Source organism: Vitis vinifera, chromosome 5 (assembly GCF_030704535.1).
Source record: "Vitis vinifera cultivar Pinot Noir 40024 chromosome 5, ASM3070453v1".
Classification (NCBI taxonomy): domain Eukaryota; kingdom Viridiplantae; phylum Streptophyta; class Magnoliopsida; order Vitales; family Vitaceae; genus Vitis; species Vitis vinifera.
Genome location: NC_081809.1, coordinates 720,819 through 748,475, shown reverse-complemented (window position 1 = coordinate 748,475; position 27,657 = coordinate 720,819). Strand labels below are relative to the sequence as shown.

Sequence of the window (27,657 nt, the reverse complement as noted above, 5' to 3'; positions counted from 1 at the left end):
CATAAAACACCTCTGAGTTTAGCAATCTTTTTACAAATTCAAAGATTGGGTTGTGTCAGCCTTCATGGAAGGTTCAAGCATTGGACTCTTACAATCTTTTGAGGCCAAAGGTCATATGGTGTAAGCTAATAGAATTCTTCAACGTGTGCCCCCTTAAATCCCATGGGAAAAATGTGGAATTCAATTGAAAAGAAGATGCTTTCAGGACAGTTTCCATTAGGAGTGTGGCAGGCTGGCAGCCCATACTAGCTAGGAGTCTAGGACAACGTCCCTCTAGGACCAGTCTTGAGAGTGTTAAGTTTGCAAGTAGTTCACATGTTGTCTTCTCTTGTCTCGATTTACTCTGATTAAAGATATAATTAAACAAAAAATAAAAAAAATAAAAAAACATCATTTTTATTTTTTAACACAAACAAATTCTCAAAAAAATAAGTATTAAAATTTAATGATATTTATTTATTTATAAAAACATATTTATTTTTAATATCATTATTTTTAATAAAAATATTTTAAAAATAAAATTCCTCAGATATAAAATCAATCCCCATTAACAATTCAAAGCCTTTACTCACCTTTTAGCTATTTCTACAATTTATTAAGCTTTTTATTGAGCCTACCACTCCACTCACAAAATTAATCCACACAAGGGGTTGTTCATCGAAGGTTCAAGGCTTCAAGCATTGGACATTTCCAATCTTTTGAGGCCAAGGCCGCATGCTGTAAGCCAATAAAACTCTTCAACATGTGCTCCCTCAAAAATCCCATGGGAAACATGAGGAATTCAATTGAAGAGAAAATGGTTTCAGGACAGTCTCCCACCAGGATTATGAGTGTGGCAACCCATACTAGGAGTCTAGGATAAGGTTTCCAGGACCAGTCTTGAGGTGCTCTTTCCACATCCACCCATCCCAGCTAGCAAACATAGGTGTTACTGAAGGAGCTTTATCTCTTCTATCCCGAAATCTGTTTTGGGCAATTCTGCACTATGTTGTCCCATGTGCCCACTGCCGTTTCTTCACTCTTTATGTATATGGTCAAGTACAGTGGAAGTAGTAATGATTTTCTTCTCTGAATCAATCAATTTTTTTTCTAGGAGGATTTGTGGGCAGCTGGGGTGAAGGGGGCCTCTGGTGGACTTGCAGTTGGAAAGCTGGAGTTAAGGGCTTTCAGTTCCAGAATGGCAGCCAGAATTGGTCAGTTCCCAGAGTAGGAAGGAACCCACTGTTGGATCAGGGGCTGCCAAAATAGAAGTCCTCTTCCAAATTTGCTAATTAACCTGATTAACATCCTGTTTGTTCTACTATAATTTCATGTATATATACATACATACACGCCTCCCCCGAGGAGTACATGGACTCCTTCACACACCGTCCACACTACAGACCTTCGGCGGAGTTTCCAATTAATTAGAAAGCATGTCGGTCATAAAAAGGTTTCAAAGCGACAGCAGAACACCCTAATAACGTTTTCATGATTCAAACCTATGACCCTTACACCTTTGACTACTAGCAATCGTTCTGCCAATATTAGAATTCCTTGGAGTGAACCCATGAACTGCGCTCGGATACTAATTCGTGGTCGAGTTTTGACCAACTCACATGAAAACAAACTGGCATCCAATGAGGCTATCACTAAGTCTATGATGACTTTCGACCATTAAACTTAAGAACGGTATTATTACATCCCAACAAATAATTCGTACTTTTTATGATATTTGACATTACATCTTATGAGTCTATTTTAAAAGGAGCGTTGTTGCATCCCAACAAATATTCATTTGAACAGCTCAAACTCTTTGGTCATCCCCAACTAATCCTTGTGTAATTTTCTATTTCACATCAACATCGCAGCGTGGAAGAACTCCTCTCCCTTGGTTCATTCATCGGTAGCAATCTTGGGACTAGTTCAGCTTGAACCAATCAGCCTCTCTGAAGAAATTGTCCTAAGAACATGTTCTACTTTACCAGAGAGCTACCCTGATTGACCAATTCATCCATAACCATAACCCACGATCCATGACTTGTGTCCCATTTCAGCATTAATAAAACCAAGTATTTGATAGTTTGGTGGTGGTGGTGGTGTTGACTAATACAACTCCTTGGCTCAGACAAAGACGTCCGCGGTATACAAGCGGCGCCCTTTGCGGAACAGGCTTTTATCAAACTATCTACCATGTTTCTCCATCATAAGCAAAATTATAGAATATTTTTAAAGTCTTAATTATTTTTCTTAAATACGAAAAAATCTCTCACACCCATAAATCATAGAATATTTTCTTCTTTTTTTTTTTTTTTTTCATTACTAAAAGAAATGGAAATAAAAAAAGGGTGGGGACTTACTTTTATTTTGTTTCTTCATTTATAATTAGATTCTATTTTTATAAATATTTTGGAAATAAAATTTGATGATTTCGAACCACTTTTGAAAGCCTACCATGGCCCGAATGGATAATAAATACTTCGTGAATTTTTTCCTTTTAAGTGCCTAAAATATGTGTTTTTGGATAGTATGGTAATTTCATATTCTTAATTTTTGTTCCAATAAAATATATTAATTAATTTTATTCCTAAATTTAAAAACAAACAAATTAGGATTTCACAAGGGAAGCAATCTTTTTCGATAGCATATTAAAAAGTTACCATGCTTCATTAATTTACTGGGCCCAATTGAAAATTATATCATAATTTTTTCAAAATTGAAAAGATTTGCTATTTGGACTTTCGGAAAAGGCCTAGGATGCTGGAGTGTACCAACCACACCTAAGCCCAGCCCATGGATGCATGCCACCTCTCCCAACCCATTCAAAATTTCGAATTCAGAGGATGTTTAGAAGCTTCCGCAGACACAACGGTTCCAAACGGCACCTCGCACCCACGCTTTCACATAAATCAAATATTATTTTTATTGCACAAAAACAAAAAACAAAAACATTTTTTTATTTGTTTTATAAAACACGAAAGCACGGCTCAAGGGGTGCGCCCCCAAATAAATAATTTGAAAAGAAAAGAAAATTGATTTTGGAAAGCAGCACACAGCTCCCACTCTGCTGTCTTTCGTCTACGCGTTTGCGTTTCCGCTTCTCTCTCTGGTATTTAAAATTTTCCTTCTGTGTTTTGGGAAAGACCAAAATCCTTAGCCATGGCTTTCAGCTTGATTAGGCTGTTGGTCTTGGATCTCATCGTGGCCGCCCTTATTCCGATCGCTCTGTGTCAGTCTGAGGCGCCGTCGCCGACGGCTGATTCCTGCAACGGCATCTTCTTGTCGTACGCGTACACCAGCGGAGCCAAAATCCCGCCGAATCTGAACTCGGATCCGACTGAGCAGCCCTACAGATTCGAGTCCACGCTCACTGTGCTCAACAATGGGCTCGAGGAGCTCAAGTCTTGGAGGGTCTTTGTGGGCTTTCAACATAAGGAGTATTTGGTGTCGGCTTCGGGGGCTGTGCTCGCCAACGGTACTAGTCTTCCAGCCACTGTTGGAGGCGGCGTCGTTTTTGCTGGTTACCCTTCGACGGATCTCAAGACGGCGATTGAGACCGCCGGCGACACGACCCAGATGCAGATTCAGGTCCAGTTTGTGGGGACGCAGTTCGGAGTGGGGTCGCCGAATGTGCCGATGCCGACGAATGTGTCGCTCGTTAACGATGGGTTTGTTTGCCCTAAACCCACTATGCAAGGTAATGCTTTTTTTTTTTTTTTTTTGCTTCCATGGGTTTTGGATTCAATTATGTCGTGTTCATTTCTAGGGTTTTTTGGATTTGATTTCTTTGCCTGCATTTTGATTCTGGATGTCTTGGGGATTTTAGGCAGGATCTGTTCACACAGACAGGCTAGGTGTACACTGTTGTTTGGTTGTTAAGTTCACTAAAGGTTGGAAAAAATTAGGCAAAATTCAAATTTGGATTGGACCATGTTGCTGAAGTTGATATAAATAAATAAATTTTCAGGAAAATTCTGGTAGTTCTATTAGAAATTCACTGAGATTCTGGATGAATTTTAGTCAGAAATTTAATGGGACTCTGGTCCTGTAAATGGAAATTTTCAATTCTCAAAAGTCAGTTTAAAAAATCCTGCCATTCAGAATCATCCAGTCTCAGAATGGTTTTCTGAATTGCCTGCGATGATGCTAAATTTTCTAGTTGAAATGGTAAACAAAAATTTCATTAGGTTTTGGCACACTAGTTTATTTTTGTGAGAATCATGTCCTCCTTTGATGGTTGTGTTTTGAGTGTTTAGCTCAGAATATGAGCTGTTTCATTAGAGAAACCTTTCATAGCATGCCCAAATGCACAGAGGTTTAGCTGTGGTATTTTACTGGAAAATCTTAAAGGATCTGCATCCTGCATTTTTGTCATTTGTGAAAGGAAGATCATAGATTACTTTCCCATTCACTGATGATAATTAGATATGGTTTGGACAAGTACTGGATGATGTTTCATGGATTTTAATCTGTCAACGAGAGTAGGAAACTTGGTATGTAACTTTTGATTCTCTATCTCCACCTATGTTTGTTATTGGCCTAAGACATCTGTATTTGCAAGTAATTACGAGATGGAGTTTTCTTCAACTTACAAAATTTCATCCTCTCTCATTCTATTCACTCCCAGAGAACAATGGAGATTCTTCCTCCCACTAGTTTTCAGAAATTTTATCTGAGGATCAGTTTAGGTTTTATCAGAACTTTGCCTTGATATAATTAAAAGGTTTATTGAAATCTGCATAATATGGGATAATAGAGGATTTACTAAGATGGAAGAACTGAAAATTATTTTTTATTATTGCTGTTGTTGTCGTCATCTTGTTGTCTTTTTTTAGTTTTTGGACATGATGGGAGAAAATTTCAAGTAAAAAATAAAATTAGGGTTGTTTGTCTGTTTGGAACATTTTCTTTCTCTATGTGAACCTGCTGATTTATGTGAATTGACCAGGTAGTAGAAGATATAATATAGCATTTCTTTGCAAGTTGGTTATTGAATTTTGATGTCTATCTAGTATTAGTCTAATAGGTGGACTTTCTGGTGGTATTTTTTTTTTTTAGGGACAAGTGAGATGCAAGTTTGTTGCACAAAAGATTCAAACTACAAGTCAAACGTCTCCTCAGATGATGAGTTCCTGCCCCGCCAAAACGGAGATCTTACAATAATGTATGATGTGACCAGAACATATGAAAGCAGTTACTGGGCCCAGATTACAATCTCAAACCATAACCCTCTTGGTCGTCTCGATGATTGGAAGTTAAGCTGGGACTGGATGAAGGGTGAATTTATCAATAGCATGAAAGGGGCATATCCAGATATTGTTGATACGACTGACTGTATATTTGGTGAACAAGGCCAGTACTACCAGGATCTTGACTTCTCCAATGTATTGAATTGTGAAAGAAGGCCAACCATAATCGACCTGCCTCCAACAAAGGCCAATGACACTACACTCGGGTTGATCCCTTTCTGTTGCCGGAATGGTACAATCCTGCCACCAACAATGGACCCGAGTAAGTCAACTTCAGTATTCCAGATGAATGTCTACAAAATGCCCCCAGATCTCAACCGGTCGGAGCTGACCCCACCACAGAACTGGAATATCAGTGGGACACTCAACCCTGATTATCAATGCGGTTCTCCAGTGCGTGTGAGCCCAAGCGAGTTCCCTGATACTAGTGGCTTGCCATCAAATTCAACTGCCGTCGCCAGTTGGCAAGTGGTTTGCAACATCACACAGCCCAAGGGAGCAAGCCCCAAATGCTGTGTATCATTTTCTGCATACTATAATGAATCTGTCGTTCCCTGCAAAACCTGTGCATGTGGCTGCCCTAGCACCCCGAGCCAAACTTGTAGTACTACTGCTGCTGCTATTCTTCTTCCATCAGAGGCTCTTCTTGTTCCATTTGAGAATCGGACTGCTCTGACCAAAGCTTGGGCTGAACTTAAACACCTGACAATTCCAAATCCAATGCCCTGTGGCGATAATTGTGGTGTCAGCATCAACTGGCATTTATATACAGACTACAGCCGGGGATGGACTGCAAGGATTACGATCTTCAACTGGGGTGAAACTAGTTATGTTGATTGGTTTGCGGCAGTTGAAATGGACAAAGCAGCCCCTGGTTTTGAAAAAATGTACTCATTCAATGCAACTGCATTGGATGGTGTTAACAATACCATATTCATGCAGGGTATCGAAGGCTTGAACTATCTTGTGGCAGAAACAGACGCAGCCAACCCAAAGAAGGATCCTAGGGTGCCTGGGAAACAACAGTCAGTGATCTCGTTTACAAAGAAACCCACGCCTGGAATCAATGTGGCTGGTGGGGCTGGGTTCCCCAGTAAAGTATTCTTCAATGGGGAGGAATGCTCACTTCCATCCGTCCTTCCAACAAGCAGTAGTTACAAGAAGAGCCCAGCTATGACCATTTCAGTCCTCCTATTGATTGTAGTTCTTATGTTGATGCAGCAATAGTTGTGGAATGAGGTTTGAATTCTCGGATACATAGCCACTGCTGGATTTCTTTTATTCTTTCAAATGATTTGATTGATGAGTGTTGAGACAAGGGTTATAGCATTCCTTCCGGTCCTTAATTACCAGAAGACATCTACACTGCCATTAGCATATACAAGTAGCTCTTGTGCTCTAATTTGGAAGGGAATTGTTGCCATTGCCCAGCAGTTGTAAACCATTAATGTAGACCATATTTGTACACAGTATTGGACAGGGCTTCTCAGTTTATTCTTTCTGCTTTGTTTTTTTTTTTTTTTTGTATCTCCTGGGTGGATGTTTTGATGATCCCTATTGTTCAATTGACTTGTGTCCTCCACACCAGAGTAGCTTTGGTGCCAACAAATTTGAGATTATGTACAAACGTGGAAATTTCATTTGTGTTCTACCCTTGAGATTATTTTATTTGTCAACTTTATTCAGTTGAGCAACAGCCATGGTACTGATAGTTTGATTAGAATTTATTGTAGATTATGATTCTGATATTCAAGAAGAAAAGGGACTGAAAAAGTGGAAGGGAACTTGAGAAATGATGGCCCACTCTAACTGAAAAATAATGTGTTGGGTTTTCAGCCTTTTGTTTTGAAAGGGAAAACATAGAAGTGCCTTGCCGTGTAGGCAGATATAGAAATGGGAGTTGGGAAGTCAGGACGAGCACAGCACACGTTGCTTTATGGTGAGCTGAGTTTAATACAAATTAGGCTCCCAACCGTCTAGGGTTTATCAAATCAAAAAGGGATTTTGACAGCTTATTAAAAACAGTAATCATGGACCCATCAAAAAGGAGTCAGTCTAATGATGGGGAAATAAATCAGCTATTTAGGATATGTTTGACAATGCATTTAAAAATAGCTTTTGAGAATGATTTTCAATTACTTAAATATAAAAAATAGGTTTATGGATCTTTTCTCTATGAAGGGGATTTTTAATAAATTTATAATAAATTAAAAAATATATTTGTAAAAGATGGTAATTTAAAAAATATTCACAAAATTACAGCATTTTATACCTATTTTGAAGACATAATTTCAATATATTATTTTAAAGTCATGTTCTCAATACACAATCCAATGTATAATTTTAAAACCCAGTCTTAAATACATAATTTTAGCATATTGTCATGAAATTGTGGGTTCAAAACATGACTCCACTTCTTTTCATTTTTTCTTTTTTTATGCAAATTAATTTACTACTTTTTCATGTTTTTTCTTTATTTTTATTGTTTTTCCAAACCTTTATATATTTTAATGAAATCTTTAATATTTTACATTAAAATCGTATCTTAAAGACACAATTTCAATAAAATATACTAAAATCACGACTTATATTGAAGTCACGATTTTAGCAAAATGCGTGACCCAAAGTGTCATAGATTTGAAAAATATTTTTTAAAAATTATGGTTTTTTAAATAAAAAATAAAAAATAAAAAAAAAGCCCCCATGAAGGCTAGTCTATACTCACAATCCAAATGTTTTGGACAGAAGTATTTCCAACATTTTCACACAACTCTCTAAAAAAAATAACAAATAATAATAATAATAATAATGATAAAAACACATTGTCAATAGGATGAAGAATAGGAATAAATCACATCAGAGAATAGGTGGTTGTAGCAAAGGGTAAAAAATAAAGCAGATCCAAAAGGACAAGAAAACAACCCAAAAAGAATATCCAGACTTATGCCTTGAACAATCAAATAGGATATGTACACTACAGTTATGAGTCAATTCCTAGAAAGAAATTAAAGAAAAAAGAAGACAAAAGAAAAGAAAAGAAAAGAAAGTAAAGGAGAAGGCAAGCTTAAGGTGTTATTAGAGTTAGACAGATTCCTACAATTCTGCAAATGTCTCAAAACCATATCTCCACAAATCTGGATTTTTGCCCCATACCCAACACAACTTCACAAGCATCCTAAAGTTAGCTGCTGCTCGCTACATTCGGGTACTAAAAGCAGTCAAAATTTTGCATGTACACGTTCGCATATCATGCAGCTCTACTTTACATGCTTTTCCTCCGTCTTCCAACATAATGATTTATCTGAATTAATCATCTGGTGCCGTCTTTTTAACTTCAAATTGAGAAAGTAGAAAGAGCTTTTCACAACAGGAAGATGAGGCTAAGTGAAAATCAAGCGAACCTGTTTCATGAAGTAGACATGAAGTTGAATCTTCATCCCCAATTCCAGCAGGGATTAATAAAATTAATCTGAAACAGCAACTATGTACACGAGAAACTGCAATCACAAAAGAAAGTTGGAGCATGGAGCATGTTTTACACGGGAATGTTATCCATGGAATACCCATCAAAGTCAAATTCGCCTTCAACTGGTCCAATGCCTTCCTGCTGCTGGAAAACAGGGGAAATGTAACTATTTCTTGTTTATCCCCCAAAATCATAACTGCATGGAAGCATTTGAAAAAACAAGCCACAACAAGGATACAGAGACAGAAACTTACCTGTTTGAGAAGTGCACTCATGAGATCCTCCTGAACATAGTGTTCAGGGAAGGGGGTGATTTCACAGCATGGATCAAGAATTTTTTCAGTCTTGACCCTTGATGAACTGTCAACAAGCGTGTTGAGGTGTTGACTGATGTTGTGTGTGTTCCCATGCTCACTTCCTGCCCCCACAGAGAACATAGCCTTGCTAACAACAGGCGTATTCATGTTTTGTCCACTCTTTTGGCCAGAGGAAAAGACTTGGTGGACCAACACCGATTGCGAGACACCCAGGTTTCCTGGTATAGAGTTTGCATGTTGAGAGGCATTAAACGTCAAGCCTACATTTTGTAATTCCCAATCTTGAGATTTGGGCTGATGCAACTCATTAAAAATATCATAACTTGGAACAAATCCTCTTGATCCTTTTATTTCTGAGCTAACCTCTTCCAACAGCCCTTTGGATTGGATACTGGATATCCCAGGATTGGTCCCAAGAGGGAAACTGTTACCTGGCAATTCTGCAGTGTGGTTCATTGGGAACTCTACCACTGAAGGGCCCTGGGAAACTGGATTGAATCCAGCCCCTCTGCCATTTTCAACAATAACATTTCTTGTTAGAAGCCCACCAGCAATGCCATTTGATAAAACAGGCTGCCCCATGGATGATGCGATCCGGGAAACATGATTACCAGTAGTTTCATTAAGTATTTGCGCCCTTGAATGTGGTTGGGCCATCTGCATCAGTAAAGAGCTACTGTCATTTCCATGGGCATTGACTTGCATATTTATGCTCCCAAATGACTGTGCAGAATGGCGCAAAGTAGCAAGCTGCTTTGGCTCCATGGTTGTCGGGATTCCATGTAGTAAGTTCATTTGTTTACTACTATTGCTCAGTTGTTGCTGTTGCTGCTGACCTTCCCCATATCTGAACTTAGGGGCTTCAAAACTAAAGAGGTTCCTTTGATCAACAAGCGGCATAGGTAGTCCCGATTTACCAGTTGACCTACCAAGCCCTGCTGCTTGGAGTGTGGCGAGGCTTTGTGCTGGGAGTTGACCCGCAACAGCAAGAGTCTGAAGATCAAGCCCATTAAGTGAAGATATTGATCCAAAAGTTGCTTCTTGGGGACCCATGAAAGAGTTATTGAGCCCATTCTGGTGCTGTGATACACCACTTAGCCTCCTAAGATACAAACGATATTTCTGCACCGAAGTGGCCACATTCATTAGTCTTCATAACAGAAACAAAATTAGAACCATAGATCTCTTCCCTAATCAAGATCGTAAGAATTTTCTACCTGAAGGTGACTGGCAACATTTTCTCTAGTAAGCCCAGGAACATTCATCAACTCCAGAATTTTTTTTGGAACAGCCTCTGCATCATACCAATGTATTTAGGAACACAACATGAAGGAACAGAGGACGGTGTGTAGTGGAAACAAATGGCTACATTCTTGAATAAGCATGAACTAGTCAAACAACACATAATACCCACAAACTAGATTGGGTGGACCAAAACAATATAACAAGATATTTTAGTGATAAATCACAGTAATTACAAAGCCTGGAAGCTCAGTACAGAATATCATTCATGTAGAAGTGTGGCATAAATCCAATAAGGATTACAAGTTGCTTACATTCCCATATCCTCATAAAAAAACCTGTTGTTTCTCCAAGGTCCAGTAGATACTTTTAATCCAAAGAGATAAAGACAAATGAAAAAGTAAAAGGTACCCACAATCGACAGGAACTTCACACTTTCTAATACCAGCACCAGCAACAAGATTTATAATCAAGGAAATAAAAGGAACGACAAAGAAAAATATGGACAAGAAGAAAATAAGAATAAAAAAACTGAAAGAAACAGGTGAAAGAATCATACTGTCAATGCCCAGTTGATTAACAGCAGCCACAAACTGTTGGTGGAGCTCTACCGACCAGACAACCCGCGGCTTCTTCAGGGTGGAAGTATCATCCCTCTCCTCCGCATCATCTTCCTCATCTTTCCTCCTCTTCGAGTTTTTCCAATTCCCTTCATTTGCTGAAGACGAATAATCCACGTCTTCTGATGGTTTTTGCTGGCGATCTCCATCTTCCACACTTCCGGACTGCTCCAAATCCTTCCACTCGTTCTTCCTCTTCCTAACCACATGCTGCCATATGTTCTTCAGCGCCTCAATTCGAACAGGCTTAATCAAATAATCACATGCACCATGAGTGACACCCTTCATCACAACATGTTTTCCGTCATCAGCAGACATCACTGTACAATAATTAGAGAGACAAAAATTAGAATTTAAACATAAACTAAAAAAAAAAATACCGGTTTCATAGTGATCTAACTCCATCTTAAGTGATTGAAAGAGCATACTTACTGATAACAGGCAGGTCCATCTCAAGCCCAATGTGCTCAAGGAGCTTGAATCCGTCCATGTCGGGCATGTGTACATCGCTTATAACAATATCAAACCCGCTTTTATTCCCTCGCAACAGGGATAATGCTGTTTCTGCTCGATTGCATTTAGTAACTGAAAATTTCCCAACAAATTAAATCAATCATCCAAGAAATTACTCAACTGGAACCCTCCAATCTCTAGGATACCATTAATCCAGCAGAAACCAAGAAAAAAGAAACAGGGAAACAAAACCATGGACTTTTTATCAGCAGAGTCAAGGATCAAAAACTCAAATTATTCTTTAAAACATGTGAAGAACTTCATGAGTATAAGAAATCCCACAAGAATATGCTGGGTCCAAGCAAATCACAGAGTCTAAACATAAATCCATATTTTGAATCAAAACAGAATTATGGGATTTATGATGTGATCTTAAACCCAACTTGATGGGTTTCCTTCCTTCTGTTCTTTTCCACCACAGATTTCCAATCTCACAAACACAACAGACAAATACAAGAACAACCATGCCCAACTGGTACACACCATAAATTAACAATACCCAAGTGAAAAAAAAAAAAAGAACAAATATCAAACATACAAAAGATCAAATCCAATTAGAGAAAACCCCAAGCAGAACGAAGAAGAAGAAGAAAAAGAAAAATCCTTTTTCTCGAGTAATTCAACGATACCTTCATAAAGGCAAGTCCGGAGCATCTTCTCCAAGATCATGAGACAAGTGGGATCATCATCAACCACCAGGACCCGGAGACCCGCCGGAAACTGGTCGGGGACCACATCTCCGGCCTTCCATGCACCACTAGAACTCGCCGTCGACATGGATCCCTGTCCGCTACCCAGATTCATGCTTTGAAACCCCGATCCAAAAGCACAAAAACAGACCCAAAAATCCGAATCACGTAACAGAAGCTTGCATCAATAGATAGCGAATCAAACACCCAATTCAACAAAATCAGAAAACCCCAAGAATAACCCAGGAATCCGTGAAGAGGAAGAAGAAGAAAGAAGGGAGATTTGGGCAGAGAGTTCAATATATTTTTGATATTTAATATGGGGTTGAAGGAGAAGACATGGGCTGTATAGTAATGTGCTTGAAGCTCATTCTCAGCACTTCCCCAACTTCCCTTTTTTCCATTTTTTTTCCCCTTAAAATTTTCAATTGTGAAAATTATAAAGAATTTTTTAATCGAAAGTGGGTCTGTGTTGTAAGAGTGGATCCAGCTCACAGCATAAGTTAACTAACCCCACAGCCACCCAACTAACTACACATTACATCCAAATCTACTCCCAACTCTCCTTTTCCTCTCCCCTTTTTTTCTCTCTTCTTTCCTTTCAATCCCACTCTTCCAGCTGTTTTACTTCCCCTATCCAAAAGTCAATCCCAAAAATTTCAATTTTTCCTTAACTGACTTCCCTTCCTTTGGAAAGTGTTTTTAAAAACAATTTCTAAAAATTATTGCATGAAGTTTTGTTCCCAAAAAAAATTTGTTAAGAATCATTCAAAGACTTTTTGGCTTGGGTGGATGAGACTAACACAACATACCACATGTTCCCCATGCCTTAATGCAGTATCACTCAATTAATTAAATTAATTAATCATTAAATTTAGTAAACAAAAAGTCATATTTGGGATGATAAATAAATAAATCAAAGAGGGTATTAGGGGGTATAAGAGTAGGGGGGAATAACACGTGGTGAGCAAGCAAAGCTGTCCATTCCATGGACTCTTTTCACTCTCTATCTTGTTTTGACAGCAAGCTTCTCTTCCCTTATATCAATCACTATTTTTATGGTTCTCTAACTTAGTCATCTACCTTCAATTGACATCTCCTATTTTTTTTATTTTTTTTTATAAAATTAATTAATTAATTTTACCAATAATGTAAGCAAACTTGGACCCTTTTTCTCTTTTAAATATAATTTGTGTATCAATCTCTCACCTGGCCCCTATCAAATCAAGCCAGAGTTCAATGAAAACAACAGATGATGATTATGATAATGAGGCCACTCCCTCAACCCCCCAAAACGACGCCGTTCTGGAAAAAGGCTGGAAAGAAAGAAGGTGGATCCATGCCCGAAGATATAGAGTAATTTTGTTAATTTTTATTTTTATTCATTTATTTTTGTGTGTGTACATTCACTACATTGTCTCTTCTTTTAAAGCACTTTTTTTTTACACTACCCATCGTCCTGTTCCTCTCCTCTGTCAGTTATTTAAGGCTCCCATTTTTTTAAAAAAAATTAATATTTTTATTTTTACCCGGGTCTCCCCCGCTCTCACACGTGTCCTTACCCCACAATTGCAGAGTTACTTGCCCTTAATTGCAAGTTTTGTGCATGCAACCCATCACCCTCCTCCAACCCTAATTTTGGTTCATATGGAGGATAAGCCTAGAAAATTATTTTTTTATACTTATTTTTAAAATTTTTGAAATGGGTCTATATCATACCCTTGCAATCCCCAAATGGGTGGATTCAAGGATTTTTTTTTTTGTACTTTTTGTTTGAAAGATTTTTGGCACTGGGGTTTGTGCAAATGGGTATATTCTCAACCCAGCCTTTTTTTTTTTTTTTTTTAACCCCACTCTCTCAAACTGCTTGAAGCGTCAGATTCAAACTCCAAGAGAAGCTCCCCAAGAAAAGGGTTTTTTTAGTAATGGGACCAAAGCTTTGTATTGGGTACTGCAGATAAAAGCAGAAAGAGAGAGAGGGGAGAGGGGGAAGGATTTAATATCTCAGAGTGAATGATTTATTAATAATTGTTTATTGTTTTTGGTTTTAAGCTTTTTATGGCGGAGATATGCTTTTAAAGAGGATACCGAATATATGTGTAACCTCGAGAGCATTATTTCACGCGCGAATTAAATAATTGAAACCCGGCTTCTCAAATTTAGCCACGTGGCATCTCATGGAAGTTGCAGAAAAGTCTACTTCACTTTTGCTTGCTTTTCCCATCTTTCAATTTCTGCCACCCTTCATCATCACTGCCATCACACCCTATAACTCACTTCACTTTTTGGACTCTTATTACATTTCCTTTTTTTTTTTTTTTTTTTGGGATGTGGGGGTGGTTTTCACTTTTTCACTTCTTGTTTGAATTTGGTGATTGGAGATATTTTTCCTCTTTTTTTTAAAAAAAAATTAAATATTATTGTTGGGAACATGGTGTAGAAGGCATCAAGAGGGTCTCTTGCTCTTTGGTTTTTATTATTGTTTTAAAAAATATTTTTATTCAAAAAAATTTTTTGAATGGTTAAAAACTTTTTATTGCATAAATATTGTGAGGAAAACATAAAATAATTTAAATCAAAATAATACTTATTTTCGTTGAAAAAGATTGATGAGACCACATGCTTATTTTCATTATTTAATTACAATACTTCAAAATTAATTAATTAATTTAACAACGTAGGAAGTGAGTCACAATGCATGGTACTGAGGTACTTTCCTTTTCTTATTTTCCTTTTTTTAAAAAAAAAAAAAAAGAATAAGAATTAACAGCGGGGAGCCAGCTATTCCAACGCGGACAGACCCAGGAGAAGAAAAATAAAAAAATAAATAAAAAAAGAGTGGGGAGACACCAATTGGAAAGGGTCCACATCAGCAAGGAGAGGGGCAATAGACGTGACGTGTTGGAGGATCTTAACTTACAAGCGGAGGGACACGTGGTGGTGTCCTCTAGTGATATGTGGGCCCCGCCCCCTCTACTCTGCATAACAGGCCAATTTCTTACGGACTCCGTGGGCCAACGCGTTGTGTGTTTGGGCCGGGCCCCACCTCATAACTCCACCCTTGGCCCACTTTGACTCCGTTTTCCTCTCATTACCAACATGTGCTCTGTACCTCGGTGGTTCAAATGGAAAAACATTGCAATAAATAGTAATAACAGTAACAACAAGGGTCATAATTTTAACTTTATTGGCTACATTATTATTATTATTAAATATTCAAATATGTCACGGAGATTTCAATTTTGAAACAAAAATTAAATTTTTTTATTTTTGGTATTTAAGTAAAATATTTGAAAATAATAATAATATTTGAATAAGAGGGGGAAATTTGTTTAATGTATGATATTTAAAATATATATATATATTTGAAATTTTATTACCAAACACACCCTAAATCTATTTAAAATTCCATTAAAAATTGTATGCATAAAAAAATTATTGTGATAAATATTTAAACAAAATGGACTACCTCAAACAGTCTGTATCAAAACTAATGCAAATGTGTATATAACTATTATACGAGTTTTTCTATCAAATTCTAATAAAAAAAAATTTTAATAAGAAAATCAATGTTACATCTAGATATGATATAAAGGTCGTATTGTTTCAAATCAAAGGTTTAGGAACTAAATTAAGACACAGGTGAATATATGGTAATATTTTTTTTAATAATTTACCATAATTTAAATGAAGATTTAAGGACAAGTTTAAAATACCAAAAAAGTATTTATCGAATCATTAAAAATATATAATAAGATCTAATTCGTTTGATAAGATTAACAAATCGAGATCGAATATAACGTAATGAGATCTAAATATATATTCTATCAACGTGATTAATTATATTTTTGGGATCGAATCTACAACCAACCCAACCTAACTTTTTAAGATTATGCAAACATTTGATTTACTTTTATTATCTTGGGTGTGAAATAGGATTAAAGTGATGTGATCCGATGAATTAGGAGGCCCTCCTTTTTTTTGTATGTGTACTTGTGGGATGGGATGAGAGGTTGGAGAGAAGACAAAGTCCGAGTGGTTGGTCATAGATAGAGTGGGTTGCTTTCCCTATCCTTTAGCCCATTTATGGGAACATCTTACAAGTAACTTGTAAAATCAAGTGATATGGGGGCACGTGGGAGTGGAAGTTTTGCTCCCCCCACCACCTCTCCTAACTTGGGAGGGTATCAAAATATCAATTCTTCCTTTGGGAATTATTGAACTCAATTCAAGCCCCTTGCAAGTACTAGTCACAAAAGACAAGGCATCTCAAGCTTTAAACCCTTCTCTTCTATTCACGTCACCAAATTGCTTCATTTACTACATCAAATGAAAACCAAGACCCCACCTCTCTTCATTTCCCCCCTTCTAGCTCATGCTCTGCTGTTTGTTTGACCTAAATATTTTTTTGACTTTGTGGCTTCAAATTTATCTTTTAGTTCAAGAGTAAAAGAAGAATATGGGGTTAAAGTAATGAAAATTTTGATATCTCCTCATATTGTCGATTTGTTGATTTGACGTTAAAAGATAAATTATGAGGTTAAGTCATAAATCGATAATGACCATTAGATTAATAATTGTTGATTTTATATCTCTGTTTAGACAAAATTCTGATATCATGTTAAATTATCATTTTAATGTAGAAGTACAAACCATCATGTTAGGTCATAAATTGATAATGTATGTATCAATTTCATACCTCTAATTAATCAAAATTTTGATACAGTATAAAAGTATAAACCATTATATTAGTTCATAAAACAATAATTTATATATGCTGAATACATGTTAAGTTCAAGTCTCGTGTTTAATTTCGATTTATTTATACTTGTTAAATCTTAATCAAGCTTATTGATTGAGTTTATGCCTTATTTATTAAGTTAATTCAATGATTGCGAAGGTAAAAATAAAGAAAAATTCATGTGTATTGTAATACACTTTTATGATTATGATATATTGATGTTATTTGAATAATATCGATCCACCTAGGGTTTTACCATCTTAAAACTTACATTAGGACTTTGCTGGTTATACTTAGCAAATATATTTATCACATCATTTATCAACTAGAAAAATAAGAATAAACTTAAATGCAAATGGTTGAAAATTCATGATGTACTTACAAGTATAAAAGGACCATTCATTTGATTCTCAAATAGTTATAACGGGGCCTTAGTAACATCTAATGTTATAAAGTATTAGGTTTTTTAATAAATCTATTTGTTTCAAAGTGTTTAAATTATTGTGCAAAACAATAACTTATATGATTTAAAATTTTCATTTGCAAGCTAAATAAACTACCATTAAGAATAAAAATATCATAAATTCAAGAAATACCGAAGATTAGATTTTACGAAAGGAAAAAAGTTATCTGCTAGTTTTGCTTGAAATGTTAATATATATAAAATAATTGTATACCCTTAAAAAGTTAATATAAATATAAAATAAGATATAATAATATTGGACAATAAAAAAATATGTACTAATTTGATATCACGAAATATAGTTTATACGATAAGTTTTTTAATTTATTTCTATAGCTTATCATGACTAATTTTTTTCAAAAGAATTTACACTATATTTTAAATTGCATAGGATACGTCGACACCCTTTTTCTAACATGATAATTTAAAATTACGAACATGTGAATTACGGATATTTTCATATTTGGTTACTCCATAATAAGATGGTTAGCAAGAGAGGACAACAATAATAAAAAAAACGCTTTAAAATTGATGGCATCTTTTGATTTTCTTATAGTTGCGCATGGTTAGGTTTTTGACCGATGTAATTTTTAAAAAATTAATATCATAAAAAATAATTCTATATTTATCATATTTTTAGATTTTGGAGAAATAAATTTGTCTTTTAAAAGGACGGCTCAGTATAATAAATTTATTATTTTAAAAGACAAATTTAGTATAAAAATGAATTGGTCTTTATATCCAAATCTTCTAGTATATTGGGAAGTAAAGGATGGGTGTACCGTATAGAGGTCCACAACCCTTGGCATTTATTTAGAGCAATGTGCAATCTAGCTTCAGTTTGCTTCATTTATCAATTTTCTTTTTAATGTTGACGAGACTTGCACCAACTATTCATCAAGTGTACTACCAAATGATCCATCCCTTTCACTCCATGGTGCTCATTAGGCTTATAAATGAAAATTGAAAAACCCATCTATTTATATCAATCGAAATCAAAAGCGATCAAGTCGATTCAATTTTGATAATTATAAAGATTAGTTTGGTTTAAGAGTTTAGAAAAACCGATTTTATGGGTTTGATTTTTTATTTTCAATTTTCTTGCCTTTAAACCATAACAATCGAAGCAAATTATCATTTAAAAACTTCTTATTATATTTATCATAGTCATTTACAAAAAAAAAATGTCGTGTATTAATTATGGGATAGAGGAACAATAATCTTAAAATGGAGAAAACAAGTAAATGATTAAAAGAGCAAAAGCTAACATTTAAATAATCGGTCAATCAATACTATTCAAGGCGGGTCGAGGTTCATCAAAGTAATTATTTTTTTTTTTGTATGTGATGAATATTCTTAATTTTGTGTTAAATATTTTAAATTATGAAAAAAAAGGAAAAATTGGGGTGGGTGACCCAATGGGCCGAGAGCCCAGTGGCACGATTGCCACAAAGCGGCAGTTTTAAAAAGGCTCAAAGCCTTGAGCCCTATATTCCCGGTTGATGGTTCAAGTGGCCATCAACCGACTCCCAGCGCGCGTATTCCACAATTCGTGGGGGCCGTAACTGCTAAAATGCATGTATTCATGCTTATATTCAATCTACCCAACAATCCAAATCTTCTCTAGCAAATTCAGTTGTTTCCATTCCGCGGGTATGTCTTCTTCTTCCGTTTCATTCTTTAATTGTAGTCTTTGGTTAGTGTTTGAGTGGTTGTACTGTAGAGGACACTCGTTTGAATGATGTGAGTTAATGGGGTTGGTTTTTTTTTTTTTTTTGGTTTTGTTTCAAACGGTTGGTGGGTTCTCATTGATTTGTACCTTTTCGATGCTTTTTGTGTCGGTTTTGAAGGCTGGTTTCGAACTGATTGTTTTGTGGATTCTACTGATTTCGTATTTCTTTGCTTTGATTGATCGAGTTTCAATTCGTTCTGTTTGTTGTCAAGGATTGGACCGTTATGTGAAGATACAACACTGGTATTGCTTTTAGAATCAATTTAAGTTGACAATGCATAGAACTGGGTGGTTTGCTGGAAATCCAAATCCTCATTGTTTTTCTTCAAGTAGGAAAAATATGTAATGGGGTTTTGTTATTTTCGATGGTTGGATTTTTAGTGATCTAGTATTATTCTGGGTATTGGGAACTGTCTAGAAATGGGTTGGCCTTGAAATTAACTGACAATGAGCATGGTGATTCTTCAGTATGACTAGGGTTCTTCACTTCTTCTAGTATTGAGAAACTTTATACGTTTATATTTACGAAATCGCCTAATTTATGTGGTTTTGCAAACCATAGAAGAACTTTATGTTGTCCTGCGATATCGGAAGGTTAGAACAGACGGGTGGGTGAAGATAGTATTTAAAATTCCAGTGAGAGTTGTTGTGAATTGTGTGAGGAGTTTGAGAGGGGATAAGCGAGGTGTTTCCGTATTTGCTCTACTCCAATTCTACAGAATCCTGAGCCTTTGGGGAGTACTAAAATGCCAATGTAATGTACCGCTGAATGGAACATTAAACATAACAATACCTAGAAATTGGAGAATACAAGAAATTAGTTGCAGCAAGACTGCAAGAGAGCAACAAAGGGAATCGGGTTTTGACAGCCACTGTCTTGTCACTAGAGGATCATAGATTAGGGGGGTTGACGGGGAGCGGGCGCATTTTTCTTTATATTATAGGTTTTAACATGATTTTGTATATTTATATATTGCATAGATGTTTATCAATGAGTTGATGTTTTGAATTGAAGAACTGATTCGATTACCATATCAATCTAAATTGATCCATAACAATTCTTCATTCTTATTTATAGAAAGGTCATGCCCTAATTTATCAGTAAATGAGAATTCTGCATCTTCTACTTGCCTAGAAAGAAGATTTGTTTCAGTGAATCATACTATTTGGGTTTGTCATGATGGACCAAGAGGATTTGGGTTGTGAGACAATAGGGCGTAGTTATAAGTTCTTCATAAGATGCTAGATAATATTGATCGGACTATTCGGGTTGGCTGGTTGGAAGGATTGCTTTCTGCCGTCTGTCTTTCCTTTCTCTCTCTTCTCTTAGCCTCCAACCTTTCGGGCGAGTTAGCATCTGCTTCTGCTTTATATTCTGACCTTCCTTCTCTATATTGCAAGCTTTCAGATGCAGAATACTGTCATTGCCTAACCTTCCAATAATACCATTTGGCAGTTTTTGGTTGGAAAACTTCCATCAGTTATGAACTACTTTTAAAAGAGATTCCAAATCCAAGTTTATTGGATCCAATAATTGAAGCTTCTCGAGGTAGTTTTAGTAGGGCATGGATTTCACGACCTATAACACCAAGAATTGTAGAAAAAGATACAGGGAGCAGTAAATCAAGCCACCCCTGGCATGAATCATTGGAAGCAAGTTTGAGAGCAAGAAGTATAAGTGAATCATCATGCAGTGAATTCAGAAGAATTCAGTACTTTGATGCTGAACAGAGGATTAAGGAGAGCCAAGACTTGAAGCATCCAGTAAAAAGTTTTGTTATTGATGTTGAAACTACTGGATTTTGCAGGGCGACTGGCTGGATTATTGAAATTGCTATCCTGGATCTTCTAAGGGACAAGAACAGTTGTTTCCAAGCCCTCATAAAACCAGAACAGCATGTTCCAAATTCTTTTCTGCTTGGTATTACAACCCAGATGGTTAATGAACTGAATGTTCCAAGGTATGTTATTTTTAACTGCTGAACATTTTATTTTGATTCCTCTCTGCAATATTTTGGCATGTAATAAGGTCCTCCCCGTTTTATTCAACTTGTGATCCATTCCCTTGTTTAGGAACTGTGAAGAAATACACTGCTATGCCTGGAAGGAGATCACTGATGGCAGTTTGCCTTAGTTTGGATTCCCTCAACTGTGGGATCCTTTGTGCTTTCTTGCTCCTCATGCTTCAATAGAAAAGAAAAACAAAAAAAACAAAATCTTTTTTCTTGATATACCATTTGAAAGGCTAACTGAAATTCTGAGATTATTTTTCTTGAAATTGGAACCTGTCAATGACTCAGATAACCTTTGTAGCCAAAATGTATGAAGAAAAGATGATACCATTTGTTTCTAAGAAACTCAAGGAGTACTTTGATAAAGCAATCTTGGCGGGATGCTTGATAACTGATTACTAATTCAGTCTTACTGATGTGCATTTCTTGTTTAGGACGAAGGACTTGATTCCAATCCTAATGAAGTATGTTAAAAGCCGTCCATAAACAGGATCAAAACCATCGTCAAGAATCTCACTGCAGGGACTTCACAAGTACCATGGGATGCCAGTGATGGGTTCAAAGCATAGGGCCATGTCAGACTTCTTTGAGGTTAAATATATATAATTGTTTGTGACTCATATTGGTCATCACTCATGACATTTTTTTGAAGTTTGTGTACTGTTTCTTCCATGGATGGAATGATATTTTGCTTATAGCAAAATGTGTAAGGAAAAAAATATGTACACATTTAGGGGTGGGGTTGCTTTCGTTGAGAGTTGAACTCAAGACCTCCCGCTTACTAAACGGGTGCTCTAACCAACTGAGCTACGAAAGCAATGTGCCTATGGATTTATAAATATTTAATAATTCAAACAATTCAATTATCTACTGGCTCAACCAAGACTATATGCCAACAACTCTTAATTTGCTATTAATTTAAATAAAATCATAAAAAAAAATTTAATATATAAAAACAAAAATACATTATACCAAGATAAATTATCATTTTAATTTTACGATTAAATTAATGATTATAATAAAATAGCATGATATTTATACAAAGATGGACAATGTCTTTGGTGGGCCAATATTTTGAAAAACATGTTTGAAAGGTAGTTTTGAAAAATTATTCTCCATTCTTTTTAGGGACAAAATTTAAATATAAAAGCAGTTTTTGTGAATTATTCTTCCTAAAATAATATAAATTTATGTATGATACAAAAATTTGTAAGGTGTTTTCAATGTTTTTTATTTTTAATTAAAATATTTTCCAAATTTTGAAAATACTTTTTTTTTAATTAAAAATGTATCAACCTTATTTTCTAATTTAGAAAATTTACAGAAACTATTTTCAAGATAGTTTTCAAACATATGGTTAATGTCTTAATGAATAGAATACATATGAAGAAAGTAAAGCAAGAATTTCTCCTATGGCATCGTAGGTGATCTGCGTAGGTCACCCGCGGGGAAACCCTCTCGTGTCCTCTCGCTCCCCAGCCTCCCTTCCGACCCACACCCACTCACATTCCCAGAATTTTCAGTTGTCTTAGTGTTCAGGCGGTTAGGGGCATTTCCGAAAATAACCGAAACTCCATGGTCTTTTCCGCAAACCGCGTCCTATAAATTCTCGTACTAGCGAAGTCGGTGAAAGACGCGGACACTCCCAGCAATTTTCTCCTCGCTTCTTCCTTCTTTCCTCACTTCCTTTTCCGTCCTCAGATTTTGGCTATTGACGCATAAAGTCTTAGGTCTTCATTTTCTAACATAATTTCCAAATTGCCACCATTTCACTAGGGTTTCCAACAAGCCTTTTCACGATCAATGGACTCCGATTTCGCCGCTCGTTTCTCTATTCTGTCAAAGCGTTTTCAGTCTCGATCTGGTTCGTTTACTTTTTATTTTTATTTTTATTTTAATTTTATTTTTGGGGGTGAGATAATCTTACGTTTGGTTTCCGAGAAAGTGCGGGAAAAATTTGGCTGTTCGGAGTGGTGGATGTGAGGTTTTTCGGCGATCGGGCGGAGGTTTAGGGTTTTGCGTTGGGATTTTTTGGAATTGGTTGTGATTTTGGTTTGGTTTGTGTTAGTGCAGATCTGTATCTGGAGAGAGGCGGAGAGGAGTTTGACGGCGATGAGGAGTGTTTGCCGGAGTTTCTTTGCCCGTTTTGTGCTGAGGATTTCGACGTGGTTGGACTTTGTTGCCATATAGATGAGGAGCATCCCGTTGAAGCAAAAAATGGGGTAAGAGGTTTGGAATTGGATTGTAGGCTGTTTTGTGAGGAATTTTAACTCTCTTTTCCTTGTCTTTTTCCCATGAAAGGTGAAATTAACGTTTTTATTTGGTTTTACTCTTTTGCCTATAACTGTTGTTTTGAAATTTGTGACTTTGTTGATTCAGAATCTCACTTTTTGGTAAAGTGATATTGCTCGATATTGTCTTGATGTTCGATTATATGTTCTCTAGGGTTACTAGTCCCTAGAATCTTTTAGAAATTGGTTGTTTGGTGCTTCTTATCTATAGTAATTTTCCTTTCTGTAGACTTTGTTTGTTGACAAAAGGATACCAAGAAAAGAAAATTGGATTGTACAAACAAATATCAAGATCAAGCATGCTTGGGTTAAATGTATTATTTTAGTAGGGAAGAAAGTAAAGCAGAGTTTCAATTTTAGGGTTTGATTGGCTTCTTGGAAATTCATACTTTATTCATGGACTAGCACATTGTGAATTATGTTGTTGTGATTTGCGTATGGACTGTGAGGTGCACTACAAGTGAAAGTGATAGGAGGGGCTTCTTTTCAGTTTTTAAAGGTTTCTTCTAACCAATGCTAAAATGCATTAGGCTTGTTTTCCAGCTTAACATTGTGTTATACAGACATTTAGGGGGCCTATTGTTCTTCTATAGGAGCTAGTGTGGTCAACAAGCACTACTCTGAACTTTATTTTACAATATGTAAATGCCTCATGCCTGTAGTGTCTATTGTTCCCCAAATAAGATAATGTTGCCACACTAGAAACTTTCTTTACAATTTTTGAGTGACTATAAAGGGAGGGATGCTGAGGAGTGTGGAGACTAGAGAGACTTCCAATATGGGAAAATTAGGAAGATGTTTGGATGATATTAAACAATTATCTTTGTTGGGGTAACTTTCTTTCAATTAAATTGATGATGATCGGTTGCTTAGTTGGAAGGAAATTGTGCTTTTCAGTTGCATTCACCACATCTGTGCTCACACTGTATTTGTTTGAATTGTCTGTTCTTGCAGGTATGTCCAGTTTGTGCGAAAAGAGTGGGGATGGATATTGTTAGCCATATTACAATGCAACATGGAAATTTCTTTAAAATATCCTTTTTCACTTGAGTTGCCTTTAAGTCATGTTTTGGATAGGGAATGGTTTGTGGTTAGTCTGTTTCTGTTTTATAAAATGCTCAGATTGTGAGAACTTGTTGCATAATATCAGATTGATATTCATTTATGGTCTAGAGTTGACCTATTAATAATGGAACCTGTTTCCTTATTGACAATCATTTTTTTTCCCTAAAATATGCTAACAGCCTAAGCGGTAGGATTGTTTTCCAAGGTAGTGCTCAAGTGTGTAAGATTAGGGATGATAATGGACAAGTTTTTTTGCGGTACCTACCTGTTCCGGACCTAATAGAATGAGTTTGGGAGAAACATAAACAAGTTAAAGGTAGGTTTGAAGATGTTTTTTAAACTTGGGTTGAATTTGGGTGTTGCCTTGTCTTGCCCTGCTTGAATTATATATATAATTAAATAAAGAATAATTTAATTTGCTTTCATTTCTCCCTTTTCTTAATGCATAAGATAAATAATTATTTTTTTTATAAAATAAATTATAAAAATTTATAATATTTATTTATTTAGAAATTATATTTGTTTTTAATATAATTAAAAAATTTAAAATTAAAAGTGAAAAATAGTAAAATTGTTAAACAAGGCGAGGTGGGGCAAGTATGGGAAATTCCCTTTTCTACCTACCACCACCCACCCCCTGGTGGGTGATCCACTTGAACCCGCCCTGTCGCCATCCTGATGCTTGATTAATAGGTATCTAAACCCCACCCAATAGGAAATCATGTGGATAAATAATGTATGAGTTAGTTTTTTCAAGTATGCTTCTAACTACAACATCTTTCACGTGCCTAGGCTCAATCCAGTGGGGCTCAAAGTTGTTGAGGTCCAGGTTTTTCTTCCTAGGATTTGTGCTTGATGATCCATTTAAAGGACAGCTTCTCCTTTCAACAACAAATATCTGGGACCTATTTTTTTGGAGTTTTCTTATCATTTTAACTTGGTTTTACTCATATTTCATATTATGATTGTGATTTAAGACATGATTTTGACCTTATGTCTTCTAGTTGCACTTAAAACATCTTAATCCACTGTGTTGTGCATCTCCATGTCTTTAAGCCATTGTCCCCACAAACTATTTTATTGTGTATTCGTTTTTATTTCATGTTTTAATTTTCTTAAAACTCATGTAGACCACAGCTTTAATATGAGCCTACTTTTTTTTCCTTTCAATTTTCTGTCAATTTCTTCAAAGCCCTCAAAACTTTCACCTGTTCCATGCAACTTCATGGCCCTTATTTGTATGATCACGATGATGTTATATTATTCCTTGACTAATGATTACGTGCAGCGGAGGAGGAGATTCCGCAGGGGTGGGTCCAACTCAACATTTTCTATATTGAGGAAAGAGCTGCGGGATGGAAATCTGCAATCTATTTTTGGGGGTTCTTCACGCATAGTTTCTTCCTCCAATTCAGAACCTGATCCATTGTTGTCATCATTTATGTATAATGCGCCTGTAGTTGTTGAACCTGTTGTTGTACAACCTGATTCTTCCGCTGAAGCAAGTGTGGTAAAGGAGAGCTCAGATGAGGGTTTCTCAGAAAGGTATGATCATGGGCATTATTGGTTTGTATTTTTTCTTAATTCTAGAACTTTTTAAATGTTATTCTCTGTTATCTAAGAAATGAATGGAAAAAACCTTAAAGCTTAAGTTGCAAAAAGGAAGTTTGTGCTGTTGAATTGAAATAAATTAGTTCAAGGGGGTGGATAGTTACTTTGGATCAAATATCTGGTGGTAATGGTTTTTCTTTAAATAAAATTTTTGGTATTTATGCATGTTAGTTGAATTTTATTAGAATTAGGTGTTGGTAATATTTCTTATTCTAGATGACTTTGCTTTATTGACTTGTACTCTTGCTTATGTCCCACTGTTTTCAACATTAGCCGAGCCATGATCACAAAATTTAATTGTGGAAGCTGGAAGGAATTGTTTCCTTAAGTGCAAATATAGAAGAAATAATGGCTTACTTCTTTGATAAAGATATTATTTTTTGAAGTCTAAATGTTTGCATTCTTATGGCTTCGAAGTGCAAATGTTTGCTTATATATCAATGTTAAAGACAAGGGGTTCCTTGCTTTTGTGCACATTTTGTTTTGTCTAAAACTTGTGAGAAACTGCTTCATAGACTAATGGTATGTTCACTTGTTTTTTAAAGTATGTTCAATGAAACTTTGGAATGGGCAAGCATTAGTATCATTGGGGATTGAGTTTCTCAATCATAATTAGGCATAGTAATTATAGGTTTGCCCCATTGTATATTTTGTTTGGTTATAGAAGACATGAGAACACGAACAAAAATGCAACTGATGTTTAGCCATTTGGGGGGGCTTACAATCTCTTAAGGTCTTGTAAGATTTACCCTGGAGACTTCAGAGATAAAAGATTTAAGATGCCAGACTTGGTTGAAAAATGGCAGAGATTCTTTTCACCCACCCTCTGCCTCTCCCTACCCCTGCCATTAGCAACTGAAAACACTTTTCTGCTTTATATTAGGAGCTCATAGTATTGTTCTAAAATGCAATTATTCAGAGCATTATTTTTGTAAATCTGACATTAGTTTATGATGTGGCAGAAACATCCAAAAGCCTCAACTATCAGATAAAGAGCAAGAGGAGAAGGCTAGGAGGTGTGAGTTCGTCCAAGGGCTTTTGCTGTCAACTATTCTTGAAGACAGCTTATGAGAGTTATGTATAATTGGCTTGTACGGCCAAATGTATTTTGAGTACTGGGAGATAAGTTCCAAGAAAGGGGAAAAAGATGTGATCAAGTTGGATATATAGTTGGGTGGGGAGTGGGGGAGGGGGGGAGGGGAGGAACAATATATTATTCCCTATTTGTATGTAGAGAGAGAAGATGGAATAGGTTTTCCAACTTTTATGTGCTCAAATGAGGTGCTTTTACTAACTTATTTTACAAAGAGGTGGTGGCAATTGGGTCCTATTGTATTTAGGCTATCTCTATGTTCATAGTGGAAAACATGTAACAATGACTTAAAAACTAAGGTTGGTTTGTTTTTACTTGACTTAGGCATTGCTACAACGTTAAAGCATGAATGTATTCACAAGGTGGTTGCTTGATGGGGCGTTAATCCAATTCAGGGGCTTGTCTCCAGCCCCTGCTGGTCTCGTCCATGAACGTCCGCCCACATTTCCAACCTATGTTAGGCCTGTTATTCCAGGTCCACTCCCTTGGTTGGCCTGGACCACGTATTCGAGATGTGGCACGCTTCTGGTGCCATGTCCTGCCGGGCCCATCCTCTGGCTTAGCCTGATTTATT

At 36.2% G+C, this 27,657-nt stretch overlaps 3 protein-coding genes, 1 long non-coding RNA gene and 1 other non-coding gene across 6 annotated transcripts; 3 read left to right on the top strand and 2 right to left on the bottom strand.

The window, feature by feature from the left end:
• Nucleotides 1-2,982: 2,982 nt before the first annotated feature.
• Nucleotides 2,983-6,879, top strand: LOC100258513 (COBRA-like protein 7). The gene is made up of 2 exons (XM_002275294.4): nt 2,983-3,676; nt 5,038-6,879. The coding sequence occupies exons 1-2, from the start codon at nt 3,139-3,141 to the stop codon at nt 6,453-6,455; spliced, it is 1,956 nt and encodes a 651-aa protein (XP_002275330.1). The 5' UTR covers nt 2,983-3,138; the 3' UTR covers nt 6,456-6,879.
• Nucleotides 6,880-8,153: 1,274 nt separating this feature from the next.
• LOC100263661 (two-component response regulator ARR1) lies at nt 8,154-12,544 on the bottom strand. Of its 2 annotated transcripts, none has more exons than XM_002275106.5 (6): nt 12,016-12,544; nt 11,306-11,458; nt 10,813-11,193; nt 10,229-10,305; nt 8,949-10,133; nt 8,154-8,838 (listed from the first exon to the last, which is right to left on the bottom strand). In XM_002275106.5, the coding sequence occupies exons 1-6, from the start codon at nt 12,188-12,190 to the stop codon at nt 8,764-8,766; spliced, it is 2,046 nt and encodes a 681-aa protein (XP_002275142.2). In that variant the 5' UTR covers nt 12,191-12,544; the 3' UTR covers nt 8,154-8,763. The 2 variants fall into 2 exon arrangements, with proteins under 2 accessions (XP_002275142.2, XP_010649546.1); XM_010651244.3 differs by having other exon boundaries at nt 8,154-8,835; nt 12,016-12,541.
• Nucleotides 12,545-18,770: 6,226 nt separating this feature from the next.
• On the top strand, nt 18,771-21,886 carry LOC104879211 (uncharacterized). Its single transcript, XR_785731.3, has 3 exons — nt 18,771-18,932; nt 20,820-20,972; nt 21,458-21,886. It is a non-coding gene; the product is annotated as an uncharacterized LOC104879211 (long non-coding RNA).
• On the bottom strand, nt 21,767-21,840 carry TRNAT-AGU (transfer RNA threonine (anticodon AGU)). The gene has a single exon. It is a non-coding gene; the product is annotated as a tRNA-Thr (tRNA).
• A 527-nt stretch (nt 21,887-22,413) lies between the features above and the next one.
• LOC100241400 (protein DEHYDRATION-INDUCED 19 homolog 4) lies at nt 22,414-27,402 on the top strand. Its single transcript, XM_010651245.3, has 5 exons — nt 22,414-22,887; nt 23,097-23,245; nt 24,269-24,346; nt 25,662-25,924; nt 26,953-27,402. Exons 1-5 carry the CDS (start codon nt 22,827-22,829, stop codon nt 27,059-27,061), a joined length of 660 nt encoding a protein of 219 aa, XP_010649547.1. The 5' UTR covers nt 22,414-22,826; the 3' UTR covers nt 27,062-27,402.
• Nucleotides 27,403-27,657: the final 255 nt, after the last annotated feature.